Source organism: Bufo bufo, chromosome 1 (genome assembly GCF_905171765.1).
Source record: "Bufo bufo chromosome 1, aBufBuf1.1, whole genome shotgun sequence".
Classification (NCBI taxonomy): domain Eukaryota; kingdom Metazoa; phylum Chordata; class Amphibia; order Anura; family Bufonidae; genus Bufo; species Bufo bufo.
In genome coordinates, this window is record NC_053389.1 from 95,845,985 (window position 1) to 95,858,674 (window position 12,690).

A 12,690-nucleotide genomic window follows, 5' to 3' on the forward strand; every position below is an offset into this window, starting at 1 on the left:
AGCCTGCCGGATCCGTCCTGCCACTAGTGACCGCGTGCCTCTGGACTGCCGCTCCGTCCCCATTGACTATAATGGGGGTGGGGTGGAGTTTCGGCGAGGCACGGCAAGAGGCTGCCGGAATAAAACTATGACATGTCTCGCCGGAACTCCGCACTTGCCCCCATTATAGTCAATGGGGACGGAACGGCAGTCCGGAGGCACACGGTCACTAGCGGCAGGACGGATCCGGCAGGCTGTTCACCCGACAGAACAGCCTGCCGGAGGTCCGTGCCGCTAGTGTGAAAGTATCCTAAGAACTTTATTGCCCAGGCCCCTTCCCACAGGGGAAAGTGATTTTAGTACCCCAGGGTTGCAAGCCGTTGGCTGGGGAGGATTTGGGTTGCTCTACGCTGTTAGTATGCCACAGCCTGCGTGGAGGGACAGCGCAAGCCCAGGAGCCAGGATAAGACTAAGCAGAGCAGTAACTCATTACCATCATTCATTGGGAACTGTAAAAAAATAAGAAAGTGAGCACCTTAAACAAGAAGAAAACCATAGAGGTGGAATTATGTCCTCCTACACCTCTGACTGTGAAAAGCAACCGCCTTCATGCTGAGCATTGAAGACTACCTTGAAGCTCATTAACATACAGAAGAACACAAACAGCAGCCCCATCCAATAAGTCCAGCGTAATCCATCCTGTAACACCCTCCCTGACTCACCTTGCTCTATGAAGCTACATAAGCACCTGCCTGTAGAGGAGTCACCAGTGTAGTACAATACAACCTGACAGCATAACTGGGAGGGAGTGTACACTGGGGAACCACAGCACAGTACCTCCAGCCTGGCCGTGCAGCTAGCCACTGCAGGAATATAAAGCTCTTCAGGACCTGGAGAAAACTTCTGGTAAGTTAGAAACTTAGAGAAGTAACAAAGCTGAATTGGTCACTGGGCACAAATTATCCTATTATGAAGATCTGCAGAGAAATGTAATGAGTTATCTTCATGTAGAGAGCTACTTGGATGCACAAGCACCCCACACAGGTGCATAACAGGTCCAGCTCTGCTGCATCTATATGTCCATGGAATTTGAAATAACTTGTGTCTCTTTATATACAGTTGTACATTCCCTTTTTTTAGCATGGTCCTCCGGCTATTTGCGGCATATAAACATATATAGTTGTTTCTTACCCATTGAAATTTTATTTTAATTTTGTATTTTTCAGTCTCATAATATGAAATTGTTGAGGCACATTCTTACTTTTTCAACAATAAGCAAAGCAGTAAGTATAAATTAAAGAGGCTAGAATAGCAGAATCCCACAGTGAAGCACCATGGCTGGAGTATCTAAGATATAAACTTGGTTAAATAGCAATTCCAAGTGTTTTCTTGTAGACAGTCCCATTATTAACCTGTAGTCTGGGATATGCCAATGGACTGCAGCCAGCCCACAAAATGTATTAGGGAATTGCTATTCATGCAATTCCTTAGTTATTCTTTAAGTTGGGAAAAGGTCTTCTGGTTTTGGCTCCTGAGGAGGATCATCTAGGATGTTGTATTTCTTGATGGAATCTGTCCCTGGTGCCTATGCTATGATGTCATGATTGCTTGCCTGGTTCATACACCAGGAATGATGGGGCGCACAGATGTTGACAGATGACTGTGTACAGTGAATAAGATGCAGATCTATGCATCTCTTAGTCATTCCTCTACTAGAGTACATTACTCATCTGTGCATTTTTCTAGCTGATATTTGTGGAGTTTGCTTTGTATTCGGCAGCACCCGCCTCTTGCCCTGTGGAGATCTCCCACTGATCCTGTTTTACACGGTGCAATGTGAAGTACGTTTTTCTTTTCGGGATGTGTGTGAAGTTTTATGTAAGGTGTGGTCCTGTATATAAATATACCGTGCATCACATCTGCCCGGTTACGGCTCTCTAGGAATGTGTCTCATGCGGTTAGATGGACAGCTTTGTAAATTGGCTTGTGAACTCACCATGAAGTTGTGCGCCATCTTATTCCGTAGCACTTTACAAATCAGAGGGCGCACGTACAAACAGAATCAGACATGACAACTAATCAGCACTGAAGGTCTCAGTCCTCATACGGTTTTGATATATTAACATATTTCTAAAAGGCGTTATCGTGGTGCACCGACGAAATAGTGAACCACCAGTTCAGCTCTGGTACATCTGCATAGGTAGCAATAACTAAAGTATCAGTGCTTCTGCTTTCGAATATACTTGCGTTGGCACTGATCTCAAGGACCACACCCAACTTGGAGATCATGGATGGGATAACTATTGGTATAACGCAGTCATCCATAGACAGAGTGAAGGTGTAGTCAGTGCAAATGTACATGGTCCCGGGTGTCTGGGGAGGTTCAAAACCCACACAAAATGAAACCAGTACTAGTACACATGGTAGGTAAGGAGTTCTGTGACAGACTTTACACTGGGGCCCGGGAGCTTTACGTTATACTTCTGACCGCAGACCTGGGATAAGTCTATAGGAATGTATTACAGTATCCCAGTGAGGAGATTGACGCTGGTTCACACCTACTGCTCCGTTATATAAAGGGGTTTTCTTATGACAGATCTCCAGGATATATCATCAATTGGTGGTGTCTGAAGCTAGAAAGAAGTAGTTCCAAAAAACTAACTGGATCGTTTGCCCACATTCTATGCATTGATCTATTTATTCTCTGCACAAATTACCGTACATAGCTTCTCAGCTTAATTAATAGTATACAGCGCCATACTGTGCACGAGGCATTTGCATACATGTCCACTTGTTTCAGTAGGTACCTACTCTAATTTGGTACAGCACCATGTGGCAACCACTGACGCCACTGCACTGCGCCACCTAGCGGCGTGACTCAGCAGTCCAACAGCACCCCTCCTGTCAGAGTAAGCCTTCTTGGCACTGGGCTCCACCAACCCACAGGCACAGCGGCACAGCCACAATAGCACCCACGCAGAACCACACCATGTGTACAGATGTCAAAAGCTCACCCTTCTATGTGGTGTCAACCCTTCTATGTAGGTTTTAACCCTTGTGAAGTCACCTGCTAAATAATTTATTTATTTTTTTAATTACTTTGGCCAAATGGGAGGAGTGCTGAAAGCAAATTCCCCAAAAAAAAAAAAATATTTAAAAAAAGAGAGGGAACATACCTCACACATCCACATGATATGCATTGATCTATTCCTTCTCAGCACAGGTAACATGTGCCATGCATGTTTTTGAATATCTGTACTTGTGCCTCATCACTTTGCCTGCTCCAACACATGGTGGGCTATTACTTATAATGACTGTGCAGCCTGTGGAAAAAAGCTGAGTGGGACTTTGTAATGCAGTTACCCCTGTAGACCCCACACAGCCACCATCAGTAGAATCAAGCTCCAGTTTTGGAATTTAAAGACATTGTTTAGGGAGGGAAGAGGTAGTCAGCACCATGCTAGTCCTTCCATGGTTCCCCCTACTACTGGTGTGACTTGCATCTATGGAAGCTACAGAGATATCAATACTGTATTGTAAAGTCCTCTGTTGTGTCAGACATAACCTTGGAGCCCATCAGCTAGATGGCCAAGCAGCTTACTCCTGGCCACATATTAGAACACACTATTGTGTCATACAAACATAAGGATCCCTCAGTGGGAATCTGAAATCTTGTAAGGCGTGACTCCATGAATGTGGCTTGTGAATGGCTGACACAGACTGTGCTGAGACAAGGACTCTTCAGAGCAGAGCTGACATGGTCACGTAGTATCCGGATGTATAGTTTCTATAATCACTGCACTAAGCTATGGAAAAGGGATAGGCACAGAGCACCCAAGGCTGGATTGTTTTTATTGTCAATAGAACAGTTTTTTAATATTGGGAGGTAGTAGGGGTGTTATCCCCAGATCGTAAAATAAGGATTGCTCCGGTTATACCTAGAGAAATCCTTCTACTATGACATGTATTATTAAAAAGTTTGCAGAACATCATTAGCAACGCAATCTCATTTTTAGTTTGCAGTGCTTCTGAACATGGATGAGGTTTGTCACTAATATTACATTTCTTCTTACAAAAATCTGATTACTAATGAAGGCTGAATGAGGGTGGGCATGGTGTTACTACTGCCAAGCCGTGTGTCCTTTTCTTGGCTGACCATACAGTGCAAATCCAGCTTTGAGATGACCACTTCATTTATGAAATGCTTAACAACTAGTCTTTCAGATGTGGTAGGTATGGTAAGTGGTCCTAGCCTTTAACATCAGATCTTCGTCTTAAACTTAAAGGGAACCTGTCACCGGGATTTTGGGTATAGAGCTGAGGACATGGGTTGCTAGATGGCCACTAGCCCATCCGCAATATCCAGTCCCCATAGCTCTGTGTGCTTTTATTGTGTAAAAAAACAGATTTGATACATATGCAAATTAACCTGAGATGAGTCAGAGCTTGAAAATATGACTTCTCTGGTCACACAAGATATGACTCTTTTATGTTAATTTGCATATGTATCAAATCGTTTTTTTTTTACACAATAAAAGCACACAGAGCTATGGGGACTGGATATTCCGGATGTGCTAGCGGCGATCTAGCAACCCATGTCCTCAGCTCTATACACAAAATCCTGGTGACAGGTTCCCTTTAAGGCTAAATATTAACCATCTTCTGTTGTCAGAAGAGGTCATCGGTGGGGGGTCTATACCCTGTGATACCCACCAACTGCTAAAAAAAAAAAAAAAAAAAAAGGGCCCTAGGGCTTATCTAGGCACTGTTTGGTCATCGCCCCTTTGTCTTTCCAAGACTGTAGTTATACGTGCGCTGACAACATCTTTTATTAGTTTTCAGGCTGAACTGTAACCGGCTAACCAATACTGGCTTACGTGCCACAAGTCCGTCTTGAACCATTTGACTCGTAGCGTTAACTCTGTAATCACGTTAATAGGAAACGTACACATCCTATCAGCTCCAATCAGCTATTGAAAGTGCAATGAATACTTTAGAACCAGTTTAGACTAGAAATCCACCAGTATCTACTGCGGAACGTTCAGCACTTAGCTGGTTTATGATGTTTTCTTGCGAAAGCAAAAACAATCAATTTAATGGTTACTAATTCTAATTTATTCCTTCAAATGCTTGTACCTACTGTGCACATACAAGAGCCTCCATTTACAGAACCCGTTTATCCCGCCCAAGAACAGACCAGAGGTGTAGTTAAGCTTTCCTTCTCCATGGGCAGACTGAACTTGGTGTCCTAGCTCCATATCTAAATGCCCAGGCCAAGGCAGAGTGACTCATTGGGGCCTTCATGGCATCCAACATACGGGTCAAGTTTCGCCAGCCCCCTAGCTACATCCCTAGATAAGACTGTGGAATAGAGCATCGGAGGCCTCACCCAATAAATCATCTTTCGCTTTTGATCTCTCCATTTACTCACGTATGTCTATGAAATGCCATCTAATCAATGATCACACCCAGCACTGATAATATATGCATTCATTAGAAAATTCACATAACAAGCAACACGTGAAACGTGCCGTTAATTATATTGACGGGAGGATCCAAAATTAGAAGTGATGTGACAGCATCTTAAAACGCGGCCTGAAAAAATTCTGCTTTGGTTTTTCAGCGCACTTAAATACATGTACCGTGCCGAGAACATGAAATAACCAGCGTGTTATCCACTGTTGGGATTCTGGAGTTTGTGGACAAGAACTGTAATGTTTTATTCCTTATCGGGACTATAAAGTCGAAATGTGTTAGAGAAACCAGCAAATATAACTTAGGGAAGTCTTAGATCATGAACATTTTGAGGAAAGCTTGAGGTTCAGCGCCTAGGACATAAACGCCCTCTGCTGGCAAGACTGTGGCATTGCAAAAACTAATGGGGTGGTCAGGTAAAGAGTAATTTTAGTAATGAGCTCTTATGTGGCAGAAGGACCTTTAGAGATCCCCTAGGTTCAAGGACCGGGGTGTCACAATCTCTGCACCACCTATAGTTACACTTCTGCTCCAAGATCCTTTCCTACAGATATTTTGAGTCAGCTGAGGCCATGAAAAGTGGGTGCCACTATGTGTGACCCTCAGAGCTTAGTTCAAAGCGAAAATGAGAAACGAGGCCTGTTTGCCCCAGGTACATGAATGCCCCTTTGTCAGCTGATGACGAGGTCACTGTCTGTCCTCTTCCCCCGCTGCTTGTGATGAGGTTGGGTTGAGAGACATAAATGTGCAGCCGTGGCCTGCAATCACACGAGGGCGCTGAGACAGGGAGACTCACCCACATGTTGTCATCCAGGAATCCAATTAATGCTTATGTAAGAAAATCACCGCATTAATATGTTTACATTGTCATCTGCTGAAGAGTCAGCACACAGTCATGTTCAAGTTCTGCCAGTTTTAGAAACCACTGCAATGTGCCTAGATGCCAGGCTGACATTTAGCATTTTTCTGTATATGCCAGATTATATGACAGGAGCCGTAATATTCCCCTGACAGTGAAGGGGCCATCAAGACTATTACTTTCCAGCATATATTGCACAGTAATGTTGGCGATGGGAATTCCAGGAACCACTGACGTCCTGGATGTAATGTACAGCTGATATGAATGAGGGTTCATAGCCTAGGGCCCCCATACTCTCCAGTTGCCCATCAGAGCGCCCACTTTTGTCAGTCTGCCCGAAAGTGCTAGATGGAAAACCTGCAGCGTATCTGCTGTTTGTATACACGAAAGTGGCAAATCCAGCTCTGCTGTACTACATCTACCGGTTACCTTTCATAGTAATCGATTTAAGAAAAAAAACTGTCTGTGAATCACTGACGTGTGAATGAGGCTTTATAGTCAGGGACCTAAAAAGAGAAAGCCGCCCTACTCCTAATGCTGGATCACATCCTTGTCTCCCCCTCAAAAATACAGGTAGTACTGCAGGTAGCGTGGAACTGAAGCAATAGACATAGGGGGGAGATTTATAAAAAGTGGTGTAAAAGACAACTGGCTTAATTGCCCATAGCAACCAATCAGATTCCACCTTTCATTTTTTAGAGCTCCTCTGAAAAATGAAAGATGGAATCTGATTGGTTGCTATGGGAAACTAAGCCAGTTTTCCTTTACACTAGTTTGATAAATCTCCCTGATAATCTAGAATAGACAGCACACAACCTTCCCCCTTCCCCGGCTGTTCTCCTATGGAGGTGCAGTGCGATATAAACTGGAACGTAGTTGGTCTACCTTTCATGATGGTAACCCGTATCCACCAGCTAAAAAAAAGGACGGATCAATAGTGACAAACACTCTGAACGCCCTGAAGCCTCGTGGTCTATTTTACAGCTCGTATAAAAGGGCAATATAAATACCGAGGTTGTCAGAGGGGATAACACAACCTAATAAATGTAATATACTAATAATATAGTATAAAGTAAACTATATACTATATCAATAGCTGTATGCTGGTGTGAGAAAACAGCGCGCATTAATCTCAGTCATGCGTTACATATAGTAATCTCTGACCGTGTCAGACATGGGGTTATTAAAACTATAACACCAGGTTCAGCAACAGTGGAGTTCCCCTTTAAACTATGTAAAAAAAAAACAACTATGCGAGTCGTTCTAGTATATTACACTTCCTCATACAACAGCCATTACAAAATAAGGGGAGGTTTCCCAATTCAAGGAAAATGGTATCTGGGAAAATACCTCGATGTGATATCACTCATGACAGTGCAGAGCTTCTATCTTTGGACTTTGGATGTGTACGTGAGGTCTAAATAAAACGACATCATGTTAGAAATTTTCCAAAAATCAGTGGGAGGAAGTGATGCCCATTTATAACTCTAAGAAGGATGCTTTATGAGGAAGACTTATCAGTAAGGAGCTGCTGAATGACTGCAGTTATCGGCTCCAAGAGGATATCATATCTACAGCCATGACGGAAGCGGCCCCAAAGACCGGTAGGCTCCCCTTTGGACATGGGTGGGTACGGTGGCTGCAATTAAAGGGATTGTCGAGCTGCTGTGCTTGAATTGGAATTGAACCTGTTGCTACAGGTGGCACTTTTGGTATGGAATAGGTTTTGGATTATCCTTTATTTACTGCAAATTAACCTGGTATTTGTTTGTCAGGTGAACAGCAGGGGCGATTATTTGACTTCTTTGCTTCTCCTTTAGCTCGGTTATAAGCCGACCATACACATCCAATAGCTGTAGTTGACCACTGCTCACTCAGCTGACGGGTGTTCCTTCCAATTTGTCCAAGTATGCATGTGTACTGCAAGGGGAGTAAAGCTGCTACCAGACCACTCTGGAGGTGGATTATCTCCATTGAAACAATAGGATTGGGCATGTTGAAATTTAACAACATGCTCGATCATTATTTTGCCCCATCGAACAAACATGGCCCAAATATCTAATACACCTTAGAGCAGGCATCCTCAAACTGCGGCCCTCCAGCTGTTGTAAAACTACAACTCCCACAATGCCCTGCTGTAGGCTGATACCTGTAGGCTGTTCGGGCATGCTGGGAGTTGTAGTTTTTCAACAGCTGGAGGGCCGCAGTTTGAGAATGCCTGCCTTAGAGAATCAGGAGGTTCCACTGAAATACACCGATTTGGCTGGCATTAGTCTAATGTGTAGGGTCACCTTAAGAAGAGAGCTGGCAGGTTTTCCTGCGCTAGGATACAGCTGATTGGAGAACACGTGGGAAACGGGTGCGCTAAGTTGCTAAGAGGCAAAATGGTTTATACGTCATTTGCTTTATCTTTTTTTTCTCAGTTCAGTTGCTTGTGGACTGATAGGACAACGGCAAGCGAGCAATGGTTGTAGTAGATGGCTACAAATTTAGCCATCTTTGGCAGAAATAATAGGGGTCAAAAAATTGCCCAGAGAAGAGGATGGGATATGAAAAATAACACACCCATTACTTACCCATTTATTCCCATGCCATTCCATTGCTGCCGCTCTGGTCCGTCCCAGCCGATCTCTGTTCACTTAACTAATGTGAGTGATGCAGCCAATCACTGTCCTCACCGTTATAGGTCATGTGACTGCCTAGGCCAGTGATATTGGCTGTAGTGTTCACATGGATATATGGACACGTTACCACTGGAGCCAATTAAACAGAGATCAACTGGGAAAGAAGGGAGCAGTAAGACTGGCATGGTAGGGGAATAAATAGGCAAGTACTGGGTCTTTATTATTTTATCACTTTTTGCCAAACTCGGACCATCGCTTTAAGGACTGCAATGCCTCAAAGCCTTGGAAGCCTGCTGTCTGAAATATCCTTTTATAGGCCTCACTTTGCCGAAGAAAAAAAAAAAAAAAGACTAAACGGCAAAATCGTATTAGGATAAATTTACCCATTTTGATATAAAGACATACGGGGCCTACAACGATACTGAATAAATGGGGGGGGGGGGGGGCTTTACTGAAATCATAATAAAGTTATACTCACAAAACATATTTAACTTAAAGAAGTGTGAAAATGCCCATCTTTTACATGGTCCTCTTTGTATTTACAGGTCTATCCATGGATACCGTTCCGGAAGTCTGGCATACACAGATGGAGCAAGAGGAGAATCGACCAGAGTGCTCCATCTGTTTCAGCAGCTATGACAACATTTTCAAGACACCAAAAGTTCTGCATTGTTCACACACCTTCTGTCTGGAGTGTGTAGCTAGATTAGTGGCCTCCCTACCACCAGAAAACAAACATGACAAGATCATGTGCCCCTTCTGCAGGCAACCCACAGAAATCCCACAGCAGGGTGTTCCAGGACTACAAACAAGCAAGGAGATGCTGTCTAACCTACCTCCTCATTTACAGCACGAAGAGACTGTTTGGATTGAGGGGACGAAACTATGTTATAAACAGGAGCCACAGTCCAATACCAACCAATCAGACACGTGCATTTGCGTTGACATTGGGTTGACTAAAAAAGAGGAGCCACCAGCGCCAACCCCACGGACTGGACTGTATAGAATTTGTTGTGGGTGTAGTGACTGGAAAAGACTCTTACTAATTGCCTTCATGGTGGTCGTATTGTTCTGCATCCTTCTATGGCCAGTTCAGTGCATCTTGAAAACCGGAAACCTACGTTGTACCTCCGAATCCACACCCACCAAGATGCCTTTCTCTTCTGTACTCTTAACACAAGGCTTGGGGGCAGGACACTAAGAGGACTACACTCATGTAAAAGACTGATATTGGTGTGAACAATAATCACTGTGATGTGTGTCATCAAATGCAACTTGTTCAGATCTTTAATCAACCAGGTTAAGAACAAGCTGAAGACTCCATGATCTACTTGGAGGGAAGGTGGGGCAGTAGACATGGTCATAGTCGCTAGATGTGAATATGTGCTGTTCGTACACATGCCTGTGGCAAGAACATTGGGTTGGACTGTCAAATACCAGTCAGAAAACGCAGTATTACTTGAAGGCAATGCACTGGTACAAGGCCCCGTCTGTGACAAATGCAAGGGGTGGTTTATCAGTGTTTAGAGATAAAATGGCAGGTTTTTGACCAAATCCATTGTTTCCGTGTAACAGTTTCTACAATGTATAAACGCAAATTATTTATAACTACTATATTTACCTGTTCTCTATCAATGTACAGATCAAATCTTGGAGCTCAATGGGCAGAATTCACAAACTTTATAATCAGAATTGTTGGCCACTGAACGCTGCTTATCAAAGTTTTTGATGGAGGTGGTCATGTCCTGGCAGATGTACACAGTCAGGCCTTCCTTGTCCTACACCGATATATCCATACTTCCACAAGAAATACACAGTGACATGTTGCTATAATCTCACTGAGAAGATACAGCTGTTACATGTGTAGAATTAATCTAAGAAGGCCCAGGTTTTGGCCAGCTCTGGAGGATGGTCAACCCTTTGAAATTTGGCTGATGCAGATGATAACCACCATCAGAGGGCAAAAATAAGCAGTCAGTAAGTTTACTTAGGGCCAACTCACGCAGGAGACATTGGCTACCTACCACTGCTGTATGTCTAAGCACAATAAGTAGTAAAATGAACAGGGTAGGAGTACAATTTCCACGATAGACTACCAAATGCTTGCCAAGACTTGGACTATTGAGAATATGATTATTTTTCCTACCTATTGTAAAATGTACAATAAATCTGTTAGCCAGGACTATTAAAGATTACAGTTATTCTACATGCCAACAACCTTTTATAAACATTCAGTAATCCTACTTAGCCTTTGCAATTTTCTACCATCAGTATCCACACTAATCCCGTGAAACTAAATTTCCCAGATGTCAATGGTGGAATTTGGATTAGGACATATATTTAGGAAATAAAGATTCCCGGCCTGAAGTTGGTATAAGAGCAGGAGGGGGACGTGTCGGTTTTTATTTGCTACAAATAACCATTTAACGGGTTGAGTAGAAGGAAATCATTAAAGAGGGGAATTGGATTTTTATGCTTCTAAAATGGCAGGTTCCACTGCGATCCTGAATCAGAAATAATGGACCTGTAAACAAGCATTTACTGCTATTGAGCACATTAAGAAATCGACATAAGGGATATGTGGTTTTAAACTAGAGGTCACAGCTCTAACAGGCTAAAATGTGTGAGGGCAAAGCAAGAACCAGCTATTTCAAGCATAAAGAAAGTTATGTATGGTCTGTCTAAATCTGTGCTTTAAAGAGGTAGTCTGGTGCAGAAAACCATTTTTAAATACCCCGTTAGGGCATTCGGAGACTGGAGTTATAAGTGGGAGTCCCACGTTCAGGGCGTACATCAAACAACTGGATCAAAAATTATTTCTGGAGGAGGGAAATGTATGTCTGTCTGTTACATAAACAGCCCATAAATATCGATGGGTACTATGTAATGCTTCAATTACCCTGCGCTGCAGGAATCGACAGTGAATTACAGCAGATTGCTGCAAGTCAACCCCTTTAAATGAGTTCTTACTAGGCTGTCAACAGGATGACTGATCACTAAAGGCCCCTTTACACTGCCCGATGTTCAGGCAGATTAGTACGAACGCTAATTAGTGATAATCTGCCAATGTAAAGGTGCTGCTGATTATCTGATGAACGAGCAAAACGCTTGTTCATGTCGTAATAGGATCGTTTGCCAGCAGCAGATCGTACAATAATTCTGTATGGGGACGAGCGATGGATTAACCTTCACTCCTCCCCATTCTGTGGAGGAGATCGCTGCATGTAAATCAGTGGTCTCCTCCACTGACAAGCAGACGATTGTCAGGAAGGAATGCTTCCTTCCCAACAATCATGTGCCCCATCAAGCAGTGTAAAGGGGCCTTAAAGGGAACCTGTCACCAGGATTTTGTGCATAGAGCTGGGGACATGGGCTGCTAGATGGCCGCTAGCACATCTGCAATACCCAAATACCCAGTCCCCATAGCTCTCTGTGCTTTTATTGTGTTAAAAAAATGTTTTGATCCATATGCAAATGAACCTGATATGTGTCCTGTGTCCGGAGATGAGTCCAGCGGAAAGGAGCCCAGCACCGCCCCGCGTCCTCCGAATCTCCTCCTTGCTGGCTGACGTCACAGAGCTAGAGCGCCGAAATTTTGCGATGCGCGAGCTAGCGCATGCGCAGTACCGGCATCATGTTCATTCCCTGTGCTGGCATCAGCACAGGGAACGAACTACGCTCGCGCATGGCGAGATTTCGGCACTCCAGCTCTGTGACGTCAACCATCTAGCAACCCATGTCTCTCTATGCACA

At 43.7% G+C, this 12,690-nt stretch overlaps 1 protein-coding gene across 4 annotated transcripts; it reads left to right on the forward strand.

Moving 5' to 3' along the window:
• Positions 1–757: 757 nt before the first annotated feature.
• RNF223 (ring finger protein 223) lies at positions 758–12,256 on the forward strand. 4 transcript variants are annotated; one of them, XM_040427013.1, is made up of 2 exons: positions 758–885; positions 9,483–12,256. In XM_040427013.1, exon 2 carries the CDS (start codon positions 9,491–9,493, stop codon positions 10,136–10,138), a length of 648 nt encoding a protein of 215 aa, XP_040282947.1. In that variant the 5' UTR covers positions 758–885; positions 9,483–9,490; the 3' UTR covers positions 10,139–12,256. The 4 variants fall into 4 exon arrangements, with proteins under 4 accessions (XP_040282947.1, XP_040282931.1, XP_040282940.1 ...); XM_040426997.1 differs by lacking the exon at positions 758–885 and adding an exon at positions 7,795–7,917; XM_040427006.1 differs by lacking the exon at positions 758–885 and adding an exon at positions 7,827–7,939.
• The last annotated feature ends 434 nt before the right edge of the window (positions 12,257–12,690 follow it).

Bases quoted from the DNA above. Each gene is read 5' to 3' on its own strand.
- RNF223 (XM_040426997.1), top strand. From the start codon at position 7,893: ATGACGGAAGCGGCCCCAAAGACCG. The intron at 7,918-9,482 runs GTAGGCTCCCCT...TTGTATTTACAG, and splicing joins GGAAGCGGCCCCAAAGACCG to GTCTATCCATGGATACCGTT.